General features: G+C 38.8%; 1 protein-coding gene across 2 annotated transcripts in view; it reads left to right on the forward strand.

Moving 5' to 3' along the window:
• POGZ (pogo transposable element derived with ZNF domain) overlaps window positions 1–21,098 on the forward strand; it is a 76,139-nt gene that overhangs the window by 35,789 nt on the left and 19,252 nt on the right. For both annotated transcript variants that reach the window (XM_077156015.1, XM_077156014.1), the window contains 4 exons: window positions 17,925–18,100; window positions 19,010–19,118; window positions 20,390–20,680; window positions 20,761–20,979. In XM_077156015.1, coding sequence (XP_077012130.1) covers window positions 17,925–18,100; window positions 19,010–19,118; window positions 20,390–20,680; window positions 20,761–20,979 — 795 coding nt within the window. The remainder of the gene's footprint in view (window positions 1–17,924; window positions 18,101–19,009; window positions 19,119–20,389; window positions 20,681–20,760; window positions 20,980–21,098) is intronic.

Genomic DNA, 21,098 nt, shown 5'->3' on the forward strand with positions numbered 1-21,098 from the left:
TGCAGAGCTGGTCTCGGTCACAAATTCTCTCAGTGATTTTTTGTCCGAAAATGTTTTAATTTCTCCCTCATTTTTGAACGACAATTTTGCTGGATATAGAATTCTTGGTTGGCAGTTTTTCTCTTTTAATAATTTAAACATATTATCCTGAAGATGGCGGCTTAGTAAGGTACGCGCCTCTTAGTTCCTCCTCCAGAGCAACTACTAGGTGAACAGAAACAGTGCAGAACAGCTCCCGGGGCCACGGCAGGGAATGGACACACAGCGTACCCCAGTCTGGACTGGTTAGACTGACTGCGAGACTCTGCTGCGGTGAGATCCCCAAGTGGCGCGCGGTCCCCCGATCCACGGCAGCTGGCGGCCGAGGCTCCACCCTCCCTCCTTCCCGGGCCAGCTGACAGTCTCGGAGAGGCAAGTTTCCCAAGCCGCGGCGGCCGGCGCCGCTCTTTTGCGGGCGGCTTCCTGGACTGGCTATGAGTCTCGGATCAGAGGGCTACCCAAGCGGCGGTGGCCGGCAGCTGGCGCCCCTCCCCCATGGGCGGCTTCCTGTTCCGGTGGCGAGTTACTCAGGCCGCGGCAGCCGGTGACCGACACCCCTCCCCCACGAGCGGCTTCCTGGTCCGGTGGTGAGTTCCCGGGCCGCGGCGGCCGGCGACCGGCACCCCTCCAGGGAGAGGAGGGAATTTCCGACAGTGGCAGGGACTGGGTCCAACCAAACACCAATAGGGGCATTAATAAAGGACCCACAGCGTCGCCTCAAGCCGCGGCGGCTGGCACCTCAACCTCACATGGCCCCCCGGACCAACTGAGAGAATTGGATCGGAAATCCCCAGGCTGCGGACAACGGTAACCGGGGGGAATCCCTTCCAAACACGTGAGACAAACGTGTGCCACGAGCGCCACCTACTGGGCAAGAAAAGAAAAACAGAACCCAGAGATTTCACAGAAAAATCTTCCAAACTGTTGAGTCCAACACCCAGGGAAATCTGACTAAATGCCCAGACGCCAGCAGAAGATAATGGACCATGCTCAGAAGATTGAAAATATGGCCCAGTCAAAGGAACAAAACAATAGTTCAAATGAGATACAGGAGCTGAGACAACTAATGCTGAATATACGAACAGAAATGGAAAACCTCTTCAAAAACGAAATCAATAAATTGAGGCAGGACAGGAAGAAGACATGGGCTGAACAAAAAGAAGAAATAGAAAAACTGAAAAAACAAATCACAGAACTTATGGAAGTGAAGGATAAAGTAGAAAAGATGGAAAAAACAATGGATACCTACAATGATAGATTTAAAGAGACAGAAGATAGAATTAGTGATTTGGAGGATGGAACATCTGAATTCCAAAAAGAAACAGAAACTATCGGGAAAAGAATGGAAAAATTTGAACAGGGTATCAGGGAACTGAAGGACAATTTGAACCGCACAAATATACGTGTTGTGGGTGTCCCAGAAGGAGAAGAGAAGGGAAAAGGAGGAGAAAAACTAATGGAAGAAATTATCACTGAAAATTTCCCAACTCTTATGAAAGACCTAAAATTACAGATCCAAGAAGTGCAGCACACCCCAAAGAGATTAGACCCAAATAGGTGTTCTCCAAGACACTTACTAGTTAGAATGTCAGAGGTCAAAGAGAAAGAGAGGATCTTGAAAGCAGCAAGAGAAAAAGAATCCATCACATACAAGGGAAACCCAATAAGACCATGTGTAGATTTCTCAGCAGAAACCATGGAAGCTAGAAGACAGTGGGATGATGTATTTAAATTACTAAAAGAGAATAACTGCCAACCAAGACTCCTATGTCCAGCAAAATTGTCCTTCAAGAATGAGGGAGAAATTAAAACATTCTCAGACAAAAAGTCACTGAGAGAATTTGTGACCAAGAGACCAGCTCTGCAAGAAATACTAAAGGGAGCACTAGAGTCAGATACGAAAAGACAGAAGAGAGAGGTATGGAGAAGAGCGTAGAAAGAAGGAAAATCAGATATGATATATATAATACAAAAGGCAAAATGGTAGAGGAAAATATTATCCAAATAGTAATAACACTAAATGTTAATGGACTGAATTCCCCAATCAAAAGACATAGATTGGCAGAATGGATTGAAAAACAGGATCCTTCTATATGCTGTCTACAGGAAACACATCTTAGACCCAAAGATAAACATAGGTTGAAAGTGAAAGGTTGGGAAAAGAGATTTCATGCAAATAACAACCAGAAAAGAGCAGGAGTGGCTATACTAATATCCAACAAATTAGACTTGAAATGTAAAACAGTTAAAAGAGACAAAGAAGGACACTATATACTAATAAAAGGAACAATTAAACAAGAAGACATAACAATCATAAATATTTATGCACCGAACCAGAATGCCCCAAAATACGTGAGGAATACACTGCAAACACTGAAAAGGGAAATAGACACATATACCATAGTAGTTGGAGACTTCAATTCACCACTCTCATCAATGGACAGAACATCTAGACAGAGGATCAATAAAGAAATAGAGAATCTGAATATTACTATAAAGGAGCTAGACTTAACAGACATTTATAGGACATTACATCCCACAACAGCAGGATACACCTTTTCTCAAGTGCTCATGGATCATTCTCAAAGATAGACCATATGCTGGGTCACAAAGCAAGTCTTATCAAATTCAAAAAGATTGAAATCATACACAACACTTTCTCGGATCATAAAGGAATGAAGTTGGAAATCAATAATAGGCAGAGTGCCAGAAAATTCACAAAGACATGGAGGCTCAACAACACACTCTTAAACAACGAGTGGATCAAAGAAGAAATTGCAAGAGAAATTAGTAGATACCTCCAGGCGAATGAAAATGAAAACACAACATACCAAAACTTATGGGATGCAGCAAAGGCAGTGCTAAGAGGGAAATTTATTGCCCTAAATGCCTATATCAGAAAAGAAGAAAAGGCAAAAATGCAGGAATTAACTGTCCACTTGGAAAAACTAGAGAAAGAACAGCAAACTAATCCCAAAGCAAGCAAAAGGAAAGAAATAACAAAGATCAGAGCAGAAATAAATGAAATTGAAAACATGAAAACAATAGAGAAAATCAATAAGATCAGAAGTTGGTTCTATGAGAAAATCAATAAGATTGATGGGCCCTTAGCAAGATTGACAAAAAGAGAAAGAGAGAGGACGCAAATAAATAAGATCAGAAATGGAAGAGGAGACATAACCACTGACCTCACAGAAATAAAGGAGGTAATAACAGGATACTATGAACAACTTTACGCTAATAAATACAACAATGTAGATGAAATGGACAAGTTCCTAGAAAGGCATGAACAACCAACTTTGACTCAAGAAAAATAGATGACCTCAACAAACCAAACACAAGTAAAGAAATTGAAGCAGTCATTCAAAAGCTTCCCAAAAAGAAAAGTCCAGGACCAGACGGCTTCACATGTGAATTCTATGAAACATTCCAGAAAGAAGTAGTACCAACTCTCCTCAAACTCTTCAAAAAAATCGAAGTGGAGGGAAAACTACCTAATGCATTCTATGAAGCCAACATCACCCTCATACCAAAATCAGGCAAAGATATTACAAAAAAAGGAAACTACAGGCCAATCTCTCTAATGAATGTAGATGCAAAAATCCTCTATAAAATTCTAGCAAATCGTATCCAACAACACATTAAAAGAATTATACATCATGACCAAGTAGGATTCATCCCAGGTATGCAAGGATGGTTCAACATAAGAAAATCAATTCATGTAATACACCATATCAACAAATCAAAGCAGAAAAATCACATGATCATCTCAATTGATCCAGAGAAGGCATTTGAGAAGATTCAACATCCTTTCCTGTTGAAAACACTTCAAAAGATAGGAATACAATGGAATTTCCTTAAAATGATAGAGGGAATATATGAAAAACCCACAGCTAGTATCATCCTCAATGGGGAAAAATTGAAAACTTTCCCTCTAAGATCAGGAAGAAGACAAGGATGTCCACTATCACCGCTATTATTCAACATTGTGTTGGAGGTTCTAGCCAGAGCAATTAGACAAGAAAAAGAAATACAAGGCATCAAAATTGGAAAGGAAGAAGTAAAACTATCACTGTTTGCAGATGATATGATACTATACGTGGAAAACCCGGAAAAACCCAAAACAAAACTACTAGAGCTAATAAACGAGTACAGCAAAGTAGCAGGTTACAAGATCAACATTCAAAATCTGTAGCATTTCTGTACACTAGTAATGAAAAGCTGAGGGGGAAATCAAGAAACGAATCCCATTTACAATTACAACTAAAAGAATAAAATACCTAGGAATAAATTTAACTAAAGAGACAAAAAACCTATAGAAAGAAAACTACAAAAAACTGTTAAAAGAAATCACAGAAGACCTAAATAGATGGAAGGGCATACCGTGTTCATGGTTTGGAAGACTAAATATAGTTAAGATGTCAATCCTACCTAAATTGATTCAGAGATTCAATGCAATAACAATCAAAATCCCAACAACTTATATTTCAGAAATAGAACAACCAGTAAGCAAATTTATCTGGAATGGCAGGGTGCCCCGAATTGCTAAAAACATCTTGAGGAAAAAAAATGAAGCTGGAGGTCTTGCGCTGCCTGACTTTAAGGCATATTATGAAGCCATAGTGGTCAAAACAGCATGGTACTGGCATAAAGATAGATATATCGACCAGTGGAATCGAATAGAGTGCTCAGATATAGACCCTCTCATCTATGGAAATTTGATCTTTGATAAGGCAGTCAAGCCAACTCACCTGGGACAGAACAGTCTCTTCAATAAATGGTGCCTAGAGAACTGGAGATCCATATGCAAAAGAATGAAAGAGGACCCGTATCTCACACCCTATACAAAAGTTAACTCAAAATCGATTAAAGATATAAACATTAGGTCTAAGACCATAAAACAGTTAGAGGAAAGTGTTGTGAGATATCTTATGAAACTTACAATTGGAGGCGGTTTTATGGACCTTAAACCTAAAACAAGAGCACTGAAGAAGGAAATAAATAAATGGGAGCTCCTCAAAATTAAACACTTTTGTGCGTCAAAGAACTTCATCAAGAAAGTAGAAAGACAGCCTACACAACGGGAGACAATATTTGGAAATGACATATCAGATAAAGGTCTAGTATCCAGAATTTGTAAAGAGATTGTTCAACTCAACAACAAAAAGACAGCCAGCCCAATTACAAAATGGGAAAAAGACTTGAACAGACACCTCTCAGAAGAGGAAATACAAATGGCCAAAAGGCACATGAAGAGATGCTCAATGTCCCTGGCCATTAGAGAAACGCAAATCAAAACCACAATGAGATATCATCTCATACCCACCAGAATGGCCATTATCAACAAAACAGAAAATGACAAGTGCTGGAGAGGATGTGGAGAAAGAGGCACACTTATCCACTGTTGGTGGGAATGTCAAATGGTGCAACCACTGTGGAAGGCAGTTTGGCGGTTCCTCAAAAAGCTGAATATAGAATTGCCATACGACCCAGCAATACCATTGCTGGGTATCTACTCAAAGGACTTAAGGGCAAAGACACAAACGGACATTTGCACACCAATGTTTATAGCAGCGTTATTTACAATTGCAAAGAGATGCAAACAGCCAAAATGTCCATCAACGGACGAGTGGCTAAACAAACTGTGGTATATACATACGATGGAATATTATGCAGCGTTAACACAGGATAAACTTATGAAGCATGTAATAAAATGGATGGACCTAGAGAACATTATGCTGAGTGAGTCTAGCCAAAAACTAAAAGACAAATACTGTATGGTCCCACTGATGTGAACCGACATTTGAGAATAAACTTTGAATATGTCATTGGTAACAGAGACCATTAGGAGTTAGAAATAGGGTAAGATGATGGGTAATTGGAGTTGAAGGCATACAGACTGTGCAGCGGGTCTAGATACAAAAACTCTAAAATGGACAGCACAATAATACCTAATTGTAAAGTAATCATGTTAAAACACTGAATGAAGCTGCATCTGAGCTATAGGTTTTTTTGTTGTTGTTGTTGTTTTGTTTTTTGTTTGTTTTTGTCTGTCTGGTTGTTTTTTGTTTTTACTATTATTATTACTTTTATTTTTTTCTCTATATTAACATTCTATATCTTTTTCTGTTGTGTTGCTGGTTCTTCTCAACTGATGCAAATGTACTAAGAAACGACGAACATGCATCTACATGATGATGGTAAGAATTACTGATTGCATATGTAGAATGGTATGATTTCTAAAAGTTGGGTTAATTTCTTTTTTTTCTTTTTTCCGTTAATTAATAATAAAAAAAGATAAAAAAACAAAAAAACTACTATAGCTAATAAATGAGTACAGCAAAGAAGCAGGTTACAAGATCAACATTCAAAAATCTGTAGCATTTCTATACACTAGTAATGAACAAGCTGAGGGGGAAATCAAGAAACGAATCCCATTTACAATTACAACTAAAAGAATGAAATACCTAGGAATAAATTTAACTAAAGAGACAAAAAACATATATAAAGAAAACTACAAAAAACTGTTAAAAGAAATCACAGAAGACCTAAATAGATGGAAGGGCATACCGTGTTCATGGATTGGAAGACTAAATATAGTTAAGATTTCATTCCTACCTAAACTGATTTACAGATTCAATGCAATACCAATCAAAATCCCAACAACTTATATTTCAGAAATAGAAAAACCAGTAAGCAAATTTATCTGGAAGGGCAGGGTGCCCCGAGTTGCTAAAAACATCTTGAGGAAAAAAAACGAAGCTGGAGGTCTTGCGCTGCCTGACTTTAAGGCATATTATGAAGCCACAGTGGTCAAAACAGCATGGTATTGGCATAAAGATAGATATATCGACCAATGGAATCGAATAGAGTGCTCAGATATAGACCCTCTCATCTATGGACATTTGATCTTTGATAAGGCAGTCAATCCAACTCACCTGGGACAGAACAGTCTCTTCAATAAATGGTGCCTAGAGAACTGGATATCCATATGCAAAAGAATGAAAGAAGACCCATATCTCACACCCTATAGAAAACTTAACTCAAAATGGATCAAAGATCTAAACATTAGGTCTAAGACCATAAAACAGTTAGAGGAAAATGTAGGGAGATATCTTATGAAACTTACAATTGGAGGTGGTTTTATGGACCTTAAACCTAAAGCAAGAGCACTGAAGAAGGAAATAAATAAATGGGAACTCCTCAAAATTAAACACTTTTGCGCATCAAAGAACTTCATCAAGAAAGTAGAAAGACAGCCTACACAACGGGAGACAATATTTGGAAATGACATATCAGATAAAGGTCTAGTATCCAGAATATATAAAGAGATTGTTCAACTCAACAACAAAAAGACAGCCAACCTAATTACCAAATGGGGAAAAGACTTGAACAGACACCTCTCAGAAGAGGAAATACAAATGGCCAAAAGGCACATGAAGAGATGCTCAATGTCCCTGGCCATTACAGAAATGCAAATCAGAACCACAATGAGATATCATCTCATACCCACCAGAATGGCCATTATCAACAAAACAGGAAATGACAAGTGCTGGATGTGGAGAAAGAGGCACTCTTATCCACTCACTGTTGGTGGGAATGTCAAATGGTGCAACCACTGTGGAAGGCAGTTTGGCGGTTCCTCAAAAAGCTGAATATAGTATTGCCATACGACCCAGCAATACTGTTGCTGGGAATCTACTCAAAGGACTTAAGGGCAAAGACACAAATGGACATCTGCACACCAATGTTTATAGCAGCATTATTTACAATTGCAAAGAGATGGAAACAGCCAAAATGTCCATCAACAGATGAGTGGCTAAACAAACTGTTGTATATACATACAATGAAATATTATGCAGCTTTAAGACAGAATAAACTTATGAAGCATTTAATAAAATGGATGAACCTAGAGAACATTATGCTGAGTGAGTCTAGCCAAAAACTAAAGGACAAGTACTGTATGGTCCCACTTATGTGAACCGACATTTGAGGATAAACTTGGAATATGTCATTGGTAACAGAGTCCAGCAGGAGTTAGAAATAGGGTAAGATAATGGGTAATTGGAGCTGAAGGGATACAGACTGTGCAATAGGACTACATACAAAAACTCAAAAATGGACAGCACAATAATACCTAATTGTAAAGTAATCATGTTAAAACACTGAATGAAGCTGCATCTGAGCTATAGGTTTTTTTTTTTACTATTATTATTACTTTTATTTTTTTTCTCTATATTAACATTCTATATCTTTTTCTGTTGTGTTGCTAGTTCTTCTAAACCGATGCAAATGTACTAAGAAATGATTATCATGCATCTACGTGATGATGTTAAGAATTACTGAATGCATATGTAGAATGGTATGATTTCTAAATGTTGGGTTAATTTCTTTTTTTCCGTTAATTAATAAAAAAAATTAAAAAAGTAAAGATATCCCACTGTCTTCTCCCCTCCATGGTTTCTGCTGAAAGATCTGCTCATAGGCTTACTGGGCTTCCCTTGTATGTCATGGATTGCTTTTCTCTTGCTGCTTCCACGATCCTCTGTTTCTCTTTGATGTCTGACATTCTGATCATTAAATGTCTTGGTGTATGTCTATCTGGATCTATTCTCTTTGGGGTACACTGCATTTCTTGGATCTGTAATTTTAAGTCTTTCATAAGAGTTGGGACATTTTCAGTGATAATTTCCTCCGTTAGTTTTTCTCCTCCTTTCCCCTTCTGTTCTCCTTCTGGAACACCCACAATACGTATATTTGTGCGCTTCATATTGTCTTACAATTCCCTGAGTCCCTGCTCATATTTTTCCATTTTTTTCCCTATAGTTTCTGTTTCTTGTTGGATTTCAGATGTTCAGTCCTCCAATTTTTGAAATCCTATGTTGTGTCTCTCGAAATCTACCATTGTAGATTTCCATTGTTTTTTTCATTTCTTCTACTGTGTCTTTCATTCCCATAAGGTCTGTGATTTATTTTTTCAGACTTTCAGTTTCTTCTTGTTGTTCTTTCCTTGCCTTCTTTATATCCTCCATCAATTCATTGATTTGGTTTTTGATGAGGTTTTCCATGTCTGTTCGTGCATTCTGAATTAGTTGTTTCAGCTCCTGTATGTCATTTGGATTGTTGGTTTGTTCCTTTGACTGGGCCATATCTTCAATTTTCCTAGTGTGAGTTGTTATTTTTTGCTGGCGTCTAGGCACTTAGTTACCTCAATTAGTTTATTCTGGAGATTGTTTTCACTTCTTTTATCTAGGGTTTTCTTGCTGGATGAATTTGTTGTCTGTCTGTTCTTTGACATTCCGTTCAGCTTTATCTGGACCTTTAGCTTAAGTTTTGTTTAACAGAGAATTTTTCAGTTCTTGTTTTCTTGTTTCTTGCCCTGCTTCTGTGACTCCTTCCCCCAACACACACACTTAGGAGGGTCTACTTAGATATTACATGCCGCAGCCAGATTTTTCCAGACCAAACTGGCCTCCTATCAGGAGGAAAGGGTCACCTGCGTCGATTTTCCCTGAGGATGAGACCCAGCAGATTGAAAGACTTTCCTGTGAAGTCTTTGGACTCTGTTTTTCTTATCCTGCCCAGTATGTGGCACTTTTCTGACTGCAGGTCCCACCAGCATAAGATGATGTGGTTCCTTTAACTTTGGCAGACTCTCCCTGCTGGGAGCATGGTGGAGACAGAGGAGAGGTTGTAGGCTGGTTTTAATGGCTTCAAATTACCAAGCCCTGGTGTCTCAATTCCTTGATGGAGGAATTCCACCTGGGTGGGGCTTCACTCCTCCCCTGGGGAAGGCACAAGCTCCAGATAAGCCCCCAAGAGAGCTTACTTCTGCCTATGCCTGGGGCAGCTGCAGCCTGAAAAGTCCTGCCGCTGTATCCAGAGGCAGTCAAGGCTTTGTAGATACCCAGCCACAAAAACCTCTGTTTCCTTCTCCCCACCCCCCTTTTTCTGTCCATCCTGCCCCCTTGGCGCCGGGGCAAAAATGAGCAACCTCCACTTTGATCAGGTTCACCTAAGCTGGGGGCCTATTCTTAGTAGTCAGAATTTGTTAATTAGTTCCACAATTGGCATTTGATTGTTTCCAGTCCCTGCTGCTGGTAAAGTCCTTTCCTTTCCCCTCTGGAAAGTGGCCTGTGGGGGAGGGGTGCTGGCCGCCACAGCTTTGGGAACTCACAGTTCTGGGGGGTGCTTGCAGCTGGTCCAGCTGGTCCAGACTGAGGTACGCTGTGTGTCTGGTCACTGACATGGCCCCAGTAGCTGTTCCGTACTGTTTCTGGTTATTTAATAGTTGTTCTGGAGGACAAACTAAAGTGCGCACGTTGTTAAGCCGCCATCTTGACCCGGAAGCCCCCCTATTATTTATTTTTATTCCATATGTTCTACTCGTCTGTTGACAAGTTAGATAAAAGGAGCATCAGACACAAGGTTTTCACAGTCACAGTCACATTGTGAAACCTATATAATTATTCAGTCATCCTCAAAAACATGGCTACTGGAACACAGCTCTACATTTTCAGGCAGTTCCCTCCAGCCTCTCCATTACATCTTTTTTTTTTTTTTTTTTAGCCTCTTTTTTTTTTTATTAATTAAAAAAAGAATTAACAAAACAATTAGAAATCATTCCAATCTACATGTACAATCAGTAATTCTTAATAACATCACATAGTTGCATATTCATCATTTCTTAGTACATTTGCATCGATTTAGAAAAAGAAATAAAAAGACAACAGAATAAGAATTAAAACAATAATAGAAAGAAAACAAAAACAAAAACAAAAACAAAAAACCTATACCTCACATGCAGCTTCATTCAGTGTTTTAACATAATTGCATTACAATTGGGTAGTATTGTGCTGTCCATTTCTGAGTTTTTATATCCAGTCCCGTTGTACAGTCTGTATCCCTTCAGCTCCAATTATCCCTTCTCTTTTTTTTTTTTAATTAACGGAAAAAAAAGAAATTAACCCAACATTTAGAGATCATACCATTCTACATATGCAATCATTAATTCTTAACATCATCACATAGATGCATGATCATCATTTCTTAGTACATATGCATTGGTTTAGAAGAACTAGCAACATAACCGAAAAAGATATAGAATGTTAACATAGAGAAAAAAATAAAAGTAATAATAGTAAAATCAAAACAAAACAAAACAAAACAAAAACCTATAGCTCAGATGCAGCTTCATTCAGTGTTTTAACATGATTACTTTACGATTAGGTATTATTGTGCTGTCCATTTTTGAGTTTTTGTATCTAGTCCTGTTACACCGTCTGTATCCCTTCAACTCCAATTGGCCATTCTCTTACCCTGTTTCTACCTCCTGCTGTACTCTGTTATCAAGGACCTATTCCAAATTTATTCTCGAATGTCTGTTCACATCAGTGGGACCATACAGTATTTGTCCTTTAGTTTTTGGCTAGACTCGCTCAGCATAATGTTCTCTAGGTCCATCCATGTTATTACATGCTTTCTCCATTACATCTTGAATAACAGGGTGATATCTACTTAATGCGTACGAATAACCTCCAGGATAACTTCTCTCGGCTTTGAAATCTCTCAGCCATTGAGACTTTATTTTGTCTCATTTCTCTCTTCCCCATTTGGTCGAGAAGGTTTTCTCAATCCCTTGATGCTGGGTCTCAGTTCTTCGAGGTTTTCTGTCCCACGTTGTCTTAGGCCTAATTTTAAGTAGGCCTAGCCTGTCCTTTGCGAGGATAAATTTCATATGAACAAACCCTAAGATTAAGGGCTCTGCCTATTGCTTTGGTTGTCCTCACTGCTTCTGAGAATATCAGGAATTCTCCACATGGGGAAGTTGAATTTTCCCCCTTTCTCATCATTTCCCCAGGGGGACTTTGCAAATGCTTTTTTATTCACTGTTCAAATCACTCTGGTATTTACCGGGGCATCACTCTGGACAAACCTACAAAATTTCATGCCCTCCTCAAGGTCCCCCCCCCCCCCCCCCATGTACTTCTGGTGTTCAGTTGGGAAATGCACTAGTCAAATTATAAAATTTGTACCAAATAAGCAGTTTTTGCTTTAGTCTTACACATAAGTTAATGTTTTAAAATATGAATTCTCGTCTGTTTTCAACACCCTGCAATATTGACATGCCTTTGTTCTTCCTCATGTGAAAACGTTCTTTAATTTGTACATTTAGTCACTATCGCACACTCTAGGCATTACTGGATTATGCCATCTCAGTCTTTTATCGTCTATCTTTCCTTCTGATTTCATTTGTGCCCCAGCCCTCTTCCCTCTGTCCTTCTCACATTCGGTGTAAACAGTATGTCTTTATGCACTCATCTTCAAGAACCGAGACTACTGGAACACACCTCAACAGTTTCATGTATTTTCCTCCAGCCGTTCCTATACACCATATACTAAAATGGGTTATCTGTGTAACACGTAAGAATAAACTCTAGGATAACCACTCAACTCTGTTTGAAATTTCTCAGCCACTGAAACTCTATTTTGTCTCATTTCTCTCTTCCGCCTTTTGGTCAAGAAGGCTTTCTCAGTCCCATGATGCTGGATCCCGGCTCATCCTGTGAGTTCTATCCCATGTTTCCAGGGAGATTTTTACATCTCTGGGAGTCATGTCCCACCAGGAGGGGAGGGCACTGAGTTCATCTGCCTAGTTGACTTAGAGAAAGAGGCTACATCTGAGCAACAGAAGAGGTTCTCTGGGGGTGACTTTTAAGCCTAATTTAAGTAGGGTTAGCCTATCTTTTTCAGGAATAAGTTTTATAGGGGCGAACCCCAAGATCAACGGCTCAGCCTATTGATTTAGTTGTCTCAAGTGCTTGTGAGAATATTAGAGATTTTCCAAATGATGGGGTACTTGAATATCCATTTCATCATTTTTCCTTGGTGCCCCAAGGGGACTTTGACTTTGCAAGTGCTTTTTTATTCTCTGCCAAATTACTCTGAGATTTATCAGGGAGTTACACTAACCTCGACAAAGCAACAAGATCTCACACCCTATTCAAGATTCCATGTACTTACGGTGTTCAGCTAAACTGACCATATAAATTAAATTAGGAAATATACTACCCAAAATACAAATTTTGCACCAAGTAAACATTTCCCCCTTTGGTCTCACACAGAAGTTGAAGTTTTAAAACATGGATGGTATCATCATCTACCCTGCATTCTTATTTACTTTAGTCCTATCCAGACTTCATATCTCTACTCAAAGTCTGATTACTTTTTCACCTTTTAAAACAGTTCCTGTATGAGGTACTGCTAACTGTCATAGCTTCAGAGCTCTAACTCTGAGTCTCAGGTGTCACGTAAATACTGGAAGTTTCTGGGGACAACCAGGTTATAAACAAACATCTCAGTTTCTAAGAATTTAGAAAAAACAGTTACAACTTATATGAATGCATAACTTCTATACTACCTGTGCTGGTTTGAAGGGAAGTATGCCCCCTAAGAAAAGCCATGTTTTAATATGGATCCCATTTCTTAAAGGTAGAATAGTCTCTATTCAATGCTGTGTATTTGGGACTGTGATGGGATCATCTCCCTGGTTGATGAGATTTAGTTAAGAACGGTTGTTAAACTGGATTAGGGGATGACATGTCTCCACCCATCTGAGTGGGTCTTGATTAGTTCCTGAAGTCCTATAAAAGAGGAAACATTTTGGAGAATGAGAGACTCAGAGAGAGCAGAGAATGCTGCAGCACCACCAAGCAGAGAGTCCACCAGCCAGCGACCTTTGGAGATGAAGAAGGGAAATGCCTCCCGGGGAGCTTCATGAAACCAGAAGCCAGGAGAGTAAGCTAGCAGATGACGCTGTGTCTGCCATGTGCCCTTCCAGCCGAGAGAGAAGCCCTGACTGCGTTCGCCATGTGCCTTTCCAGATGAGAGAGAAACCCTGAACTTCATCGGCCTTCTTGAACCAAGGTATCTTTCCCCGGATGCCTTTGATTGGACATTTCTATAGACTTGTTTTAATTGGGACGTTTTCTCGGCCTTAGATCTGTAAACTAGCAACTCATTAAATCACCCCTTTTAAAAGCCATTCTGTTTCTGGTATATTGCATTCCGGCAGCTAGCAAACTAGAACACTACCAAAAATAAAACAGCAGAATGAATTAAATAGGAAGAAAATGTGATATTTCATGTGTATGGCACGATAATCAAAGGACTGGCATGTTCATCATAAGTGAGCCCTTAGAAACTGTAACAAAGTAACTGTTATTTCAAGAGAAATGGAAGCTCTCCAAGAAAAATGAGAACATAGAGGGAAGTGAAATACAAATACCTATTAATAATGTGATGATGATCAAGCTTGATGTTCTTTGTGATATTGCATTGTCAATGATTAAAAATACTGATATATAATATTTGTACTGTTGAAGGAAATAGGGAATGCTCATTCACAAACACTGGGAAGGAGGACTGCCTTACATTAAGAGGGAATTCTGAATTTTCACTTAAGATATAAATTTTTCATATCCTTTGCCCCAGCATTTTGAATTCATAGGAATTAATTCCAGTAAAGTATTGGGACGAATTCAAGATAATTTACATAAAACCATATACATTGAAGAGAAAATTTCTAGCAAATATAAAGATTTATTAGAGAAGAATGTGTAATGAATAAATTTGTATATTTTACAAGAGAGATAAAGCTTTATAACCAAATTAGAACAAGGGGCTCAAGAGAATGTTAAAAGGGAAAATAAAATTATGGTCTTCCAAAAAACTACTTGTATATTATTTATGAACATACCCGAAAATAATGTGCATAAAACCCCATTAATAGCAGATAATACTGGAGAGTGAAATTGGGAGGTGGTCACATGCAGAGAGCCTATGTACCCTTTTCCCCAGCTTCCCCCAGTGACAGCACTTTACAGTACTCTAGCCCAACATCACAGCCAAGATCTTGGCATTGGTGCAGTCCGAGCACAGAACGGCTCGGTCACCACGAGCACATTCTTGTTGCCTTTTAACAGCCAGGCAGACCTCCCTCCCTCCCTCCACCAGCCCTTTCCCAGACCGGTGGCAACCACTAATCTATCCTCCATTCTAGCAGTTGTGTCACTTCCAGAATGTTATATAAATAGAATCATACATGCAGTATGCAATATTTTGTGATTTTTCTTTTTTCAGTAAGCGTAATTCTGAGGAGATTCACCCAAGTTGTTAGGTGTATCAATGATTTATTCCTTTTTATTGCTGAGACGTATTTTGTGGATGGGAGTACCAGTTTGTTTAACTGTTCGTCTGTTGAAGGTCATCATCTAGGTTGTTTCCAGTTTTAGCTATTACAGATTAAACTGCTATGAGCATCCATGGACAGGTTTTTTGTGTGAATATAAATTTTCATTTCTCTGGAGTTATTGCTGAAGGGTACAGCATCTGTGTTGTGTTGTACTTGTGTGTTTAGTTTTTTGTTTTTTAAATTAGAGAAATTGTGGGTTTACAGAATAATCGTGCATGAAATACTGGATTCTCATATACCACCCTGTTATTAATACCTTGTTGCATTGGTTTGCAACATTTGTTACAATTGTTAAAAGCACAGTTTTATAATTGTACTATTATTATAGTCCATGGTTTACTTGGAGATCACTGTGTAGTGTAGTTTTGTGGATTTTATTCTGTTACCATATATAAAACCTGACATTTCCCCTTTTAACCACATTCAGATATATATTTCAGTGCTGCCATCACCACCATCATTACCAAAATATTTCCATTGTTCCGAATAGGAATCCTCTCCATCTCCACCCCATCCCCGGTAACCTTTATTCTAGATTCTGACTCTGAGTTTGCGAATTCTAATTATTTCATATCAGTAAGGTCATACAATATCTATCATTTTGTATCTGGCTTATTTTACTAAACATCGTATCTTCAAGGTTTGTCCATGTTGTCACATATATCAGGACTTCGTTTCTTTTTATGGCTGAATAATGTTCCATTGTGTGTATATACCACATTTTGTTTATCCTTTCATCATTTGATGGACACTGGGGTTGATTCTGTCTTTTGGCAATTGTGAATAATGCCACTGTGAACACTGGTGAGTAAATATCGGTTTGAGTCTATGCTTTCAATTCTTTCGGGTATATACCTAGTAGTGGAGATACCCGCTTCTTTTTTTGCCCCATATTTTGGGAAAAATTCTAACAATCTACCAAAATTCAAACAATGTCCTAATGTTAGAGTATTTGCAGAATAGATAGAATATGTACAAATTTCATGGGAACCATGCATGTCTTTAGAAACTTGCTAATGCTTGTTTATTTTACATAAATGCAAAAAATCTCCATTCTTCCCTTTCTTTATTTACTTGGAATGTTGAGCCAGTGATTATTTTAAGAATTTTAGGCCAAAGATAAAAAATAATTCATTATTTTGCTCTGGTAGTTAAAATAATGAATAAAAAAATCAGTGCTTTGCTTAGCAATATTTTTTAACCTTAAATTGCAAAGGTGTTAAAAACCAAACAAGATGGATGAGGAGCCTAAAGGTGAAATGAGTTTTAAGAGATATTCCATCAATTGTACTATGTGAGCTCTTTTGTATCCTAATTCAAACAATGCTTTTTAAAAAATAGCATATATTTTTAAAAAAATAAAAAATTTAAATATTTTTAATTTAAATTTTGACTGGATATTTGATATTAAAGAATTGTTAGAGGTGTGGTCATAGTGTTGCGAGTCAGTAAATTGCTAGTATTATTTGCATAGATCAGACGTGTTGAAAATTTTTTGTGTTTTCTCTGAAAACCTCTATAGTCGCTGGTCTGCTGGCCCCAGCTGTGAAGGTCTAGTGCTGGGGCGAGTTCTCAGTTCTCAGCAGGACAGGCCACTGCGGCCTGTTGAGAGCATCTCCTTGGTGGTGTCGCTTCGTAGCTAACTGCTATGAGTCCGTCTCTCAGTTAGAACGTACAGCTCAGGAGGCCTGCCCCGTTCTTGTGATTTGGACTAAAAAACTGAGGCAATGTTTTGCTTAAATCTTTGACTTAGGTATATGGACTCTGAAATTTTCTGTCTGGTTTTGAGTATTCTTTGTAAATCAAGGTATTTTAGCATTAATGATTTATTTTTAACCAAGTGTAATAAGGTAGAGAACTTAACATTTATAGAATTACGTTTCTTACAAATTGGAAGAATTTAGAATATTTCAGTAGTCATTAGCACAGCTTATTTACGTCCATGAATGTATCATTATCTTCTGAAGTCTTATCATTTACACTTGGTATGGGTTAGTTTTTAACCAGGTCTTCTCTTTATTAGCCCTGATTACATAAAGAAGAAGATGGTAGCCTGTCAGTCTCTGTGTTCCCGTTCCTATAAAAGACAGGAGACTCAGTCTCCTTTCTGAGATTTGATTCACTAGGAGGAGATGCCATTCTGTAGGTTCCCTGTACTTGCCGAATTAATGTTTGTTGTTAAATATTCCTTCTTTTAAAAGATTAAGGTGGATTAGCTGACAACAAATTATACTCTGAGGAAAATAGATATTACCTAGTTAAAATATGGGAGAAAAGAAAAGAACTTGTATGCTCTTTTGATCTGCTTGTTTGGTGTGGGGAATCATCTTTGGCATGTAAATCGTCAGAATCAAGGTGGTAGCCACATAGAAGTCTTAATATGTGTTTCATCCCTGGTTAAAACATGAGTGAAAAAAAAGACATATGGGTAAGATGTCAATAAACCTTCCCTGCCTACCTGTCTTTCAATAGATTTTGGTGGAACTTAAATTTTGGTGAGTTTGAACCTGAGTTAAGTGACAGTTTTGGATCCTTGGTTGTCTCGAAAACCATTTCTCATCTAATCTGTAATGTTTCTTAAGAAATGTGGGTTTAATGTTTTCTCTTACATTCCTTTCTTTTTATCCTTTAGCTGGCAATCCTTTGGTCCAGCAAGGTGGACAGCCACTCATCTTGACCCAGAATCCAACCCCAGGCCTGGGCACAGTGGTCACCCAGCCAGTACTGAGGCCTGTGCAGGTCATGCAGAATGCCAACCACGTGACCAGCTCTCCTGTGGCCTCACAGCCTATATTCATCACCACGCAGGTCAGTAGGATTCCGGGGGGATTTCTGGGATTCAGTCAACAAGTGGGGAAAGACTGCGAACCTTTGGAGGCTGTGACTTAAGGTCTTGGACATCATTTTAAATGGTTCTAAGAACTGTCTTTTGATCAGTCAGTGTCGTTTGCTATTTTATAATTTGATGCTGACTTTTATAAAAAGTGAACATGGCATCATGATTGGGTGATTTTCTCTTCATACCCCTTGGAGAGTGATTTGATTACAAACTGGGATCAAATTAGAAGGGCAACCTGGATTAGGAAACCTTAACACTCGGCACTGAAGGCTCCTCACCCGTTGCTTGGGCTGTTTTTCTGAACTCTCAGGGTGTTACTTTGGGAGCCTTAATATGAAATCGGTGAAGTGTGCAGAGATCTTTGGAAGAGAAGGAAGATGGCTTAGTTGCCAGAGGTTGATGGCCTTTGAAGTGGACTTTGGGAACGATTTCATGGAGTTGTTTCTATATTTAGTCACTCCATTGAATACTGTTGGTATTTTTTTTTTCCTTTTATGCTTTTAGTAGTTTAGGGGCCAGTCTGGTGATGAGTTTTTCTAAGCTGAATTTCTTTATAGCAGGAATTAGGCTTTCATTTTTGCTCATATGTACAAAAGCTTGTTTTCCAGTGTGTTTTTTTTTGTTTTATTTTCCCTTCTTTTTTTTCAAATCATTTTTTATTAGAGAGTAGGTTTTGTTCTCTGGTTTTTATATTTTTGTCACTCAAAAGTTTGCCACAATTTCCTAAATTTCTCTGTCTTAGTCATTTACAGGCTCTAACTCTAGAAAGGGAACCGTTGAGTAAGAGAGTGGAAAGTGTTGGGTACAGTTCATGCTTCAGTCTCCGTGTTAGTGTGAGTTGGTGTCCATGTTAAAGATCATTTTGCTTTTTAATACAGGGATTTCCTGTAAGGAATGTCCGGCCTGTACAAAATGCAGTGAATCAGGTTGGGATTGTGCTGAACGTACAGCAAGGCCAAACGGTTAGACCAATTACGCTAGTCCCAGGTAAGGACCACTGTCTGTCCATGCGGAATAAAGTGACATCCAGAAGATTTGTTTTTATTGTTTCAAAATACTTTAGGTCACTTCAAAAATGTTTTTAAAGAAAATCTAAAATTAAAAAAATCTTAACTGATTGAAACCCAACAGTGTTTCTAACCTTTGGCCAGGGTGGTGGTTTTGTTTTTTCTTTTTTAGCCTTTCACCACCCTTTATGAGGTAGTGAAACAGGGTTTATCTAGTCATTTTTCTATATTTGGTGTTTTCTTCAGCTATTAAGTTTGTTATCCTGAAGGAGCATTTTTAATGCAACCTCCCAAATTCCATATACCTTGAAAGTCTACAAATTGACGTAGTGGAATATAAACTTTATCTTGCTTTAATTTTATAGCATAGATTTGCACATAAATGTCATACTCTTTGTGGATAAATATTGCCATTGACTAGTTAGTTGTGTTTTTTTTTTTAAAAGAAACTGAACTGAGGGATAATTAAAAAATATTTTTATTCTACTACCATTCTTTATTTAGTGTCTATAAGTTTACTACAATTCAGTCCAAGAAAGGATACCTTAATATCTTAAAATTAGTTGTTTATATGAGTTCCTTTGTAGCTTGCCTTCCTAAGTTTTTTGGTTGTGTTCTCAGAACCCATGTTTTTGTTTTGTTGTTGTTTGTTTGTTTTGGCCTTTAGTCTGATCAGCTTATCCTGTCAAGTTTTGTTATTTCTTAAATATTTCTCAGTGGAATTGTTTGCAGCTGAGCTAGGAGAAACTTTCCTTAGGGAAATCCAAGTAGAATGGCATAGTCAGTCTTTTATCTGAGGTTATGTGAGAGGATGGAAGAAATCTTTAGTACTCTGAGAAAGAGGAATCCCTTTCTCGGGACAGGTTCACCTTATGGCCCACATATACCCATACCGCCTTCCACTCCTTTCTTTTCCAGTGCTAAGAGCATGCTGCTCTTGACTGTATTCTTGGGAAGGGCAGTGTGGCCAGATGTTTGTGGAACAATCAATAGGAACCTTCAGTTTAACATTTTTAAAGGGCTGGTTACCTAGGCTAATTACTTTTATTAATTTCTTTGATCAGTTTGGATGCTTTTGCTGCTTAGCCTTTAGAGTTTGGTGTGCTACTCTTGGTAACCTTGCATAGTTATCAGGCAGTTTGGGGAAGGAGTTTTTCCCTAATATAGTATTTCCAGTAAAATCAGGGAGAATATGTTATAGCTGAGCTCACTGATGAGGATTTGGTACTTTTCTTTGTCTCTCTTTTAAAGCCCCAGGTACCCAGTTTGTTAAACCGACAGTTGGAGTCCCACAAGTGTTCTCTCAGATGACCCCAGTGAGGCCAGGCGCCACGATGCCTGTGCGGCCCACCACCAACACCTTTACCACCGTCATCCCAGCCACCCTCACCATTCGAAGCACCGTCCCCCAATCCCAGTCCCAGCAAACCAAGTCCACTCCCAGCACCTCCACCACTCCCACCGCCACACAGCCGACTTCACTGGGGCAACTAACTGTTCAGTCTCCAGGCCAGTCTAACCAGACCCCGAATCCCAAGCTAGGTGAGGCCTGAGAAGAGGATATGGCGGAGCCGGGAAGGGGTGGTGGATGGGAACAGATGATTATCACTTGGCCAACATAGCCCCCTCCTTCCCATCTCCACCTGCAGTGAGCATTGCCAGCTTTGTCACTGTCAAGCGACCTGGGGTTACAGGTGAAAATAGCAATGAAGTGGCCAAACTGGTGAACACCCTTAACACCATCCCTTCTCTGGGCCAGAGTCCTGGGCCAGTGGCAGTGTCCACCAACAGCCCTGCCCATGGCTCTCAAAGAAGCAGTGGACCTGAATCTTCAATGAAAGGTACAATAATCTGGGTGACCCTGAACAGCCAGAGATTGCAAAACATTAATGAAGTATTTATTATATCAGAATTCTTTACTATGAAGTAGAGAAATGAAATAGAATATAGTTTTATAATC

Source organism: Tamandua tetradactyla, chromosome 4 (assembly GCF_023851605.1).
Source record: "Tamandua tetradactyla isolate mTamTet1 chromosome 4, mTamTet1.pri, whole genome shotgun sequence".
Lineage (NCBI taxonomy): Eukaryota > Metazoa > Chordata > Mammalia > Pilosa > Myrmecophagidae > Tamandua > Tamandua tetradactyla.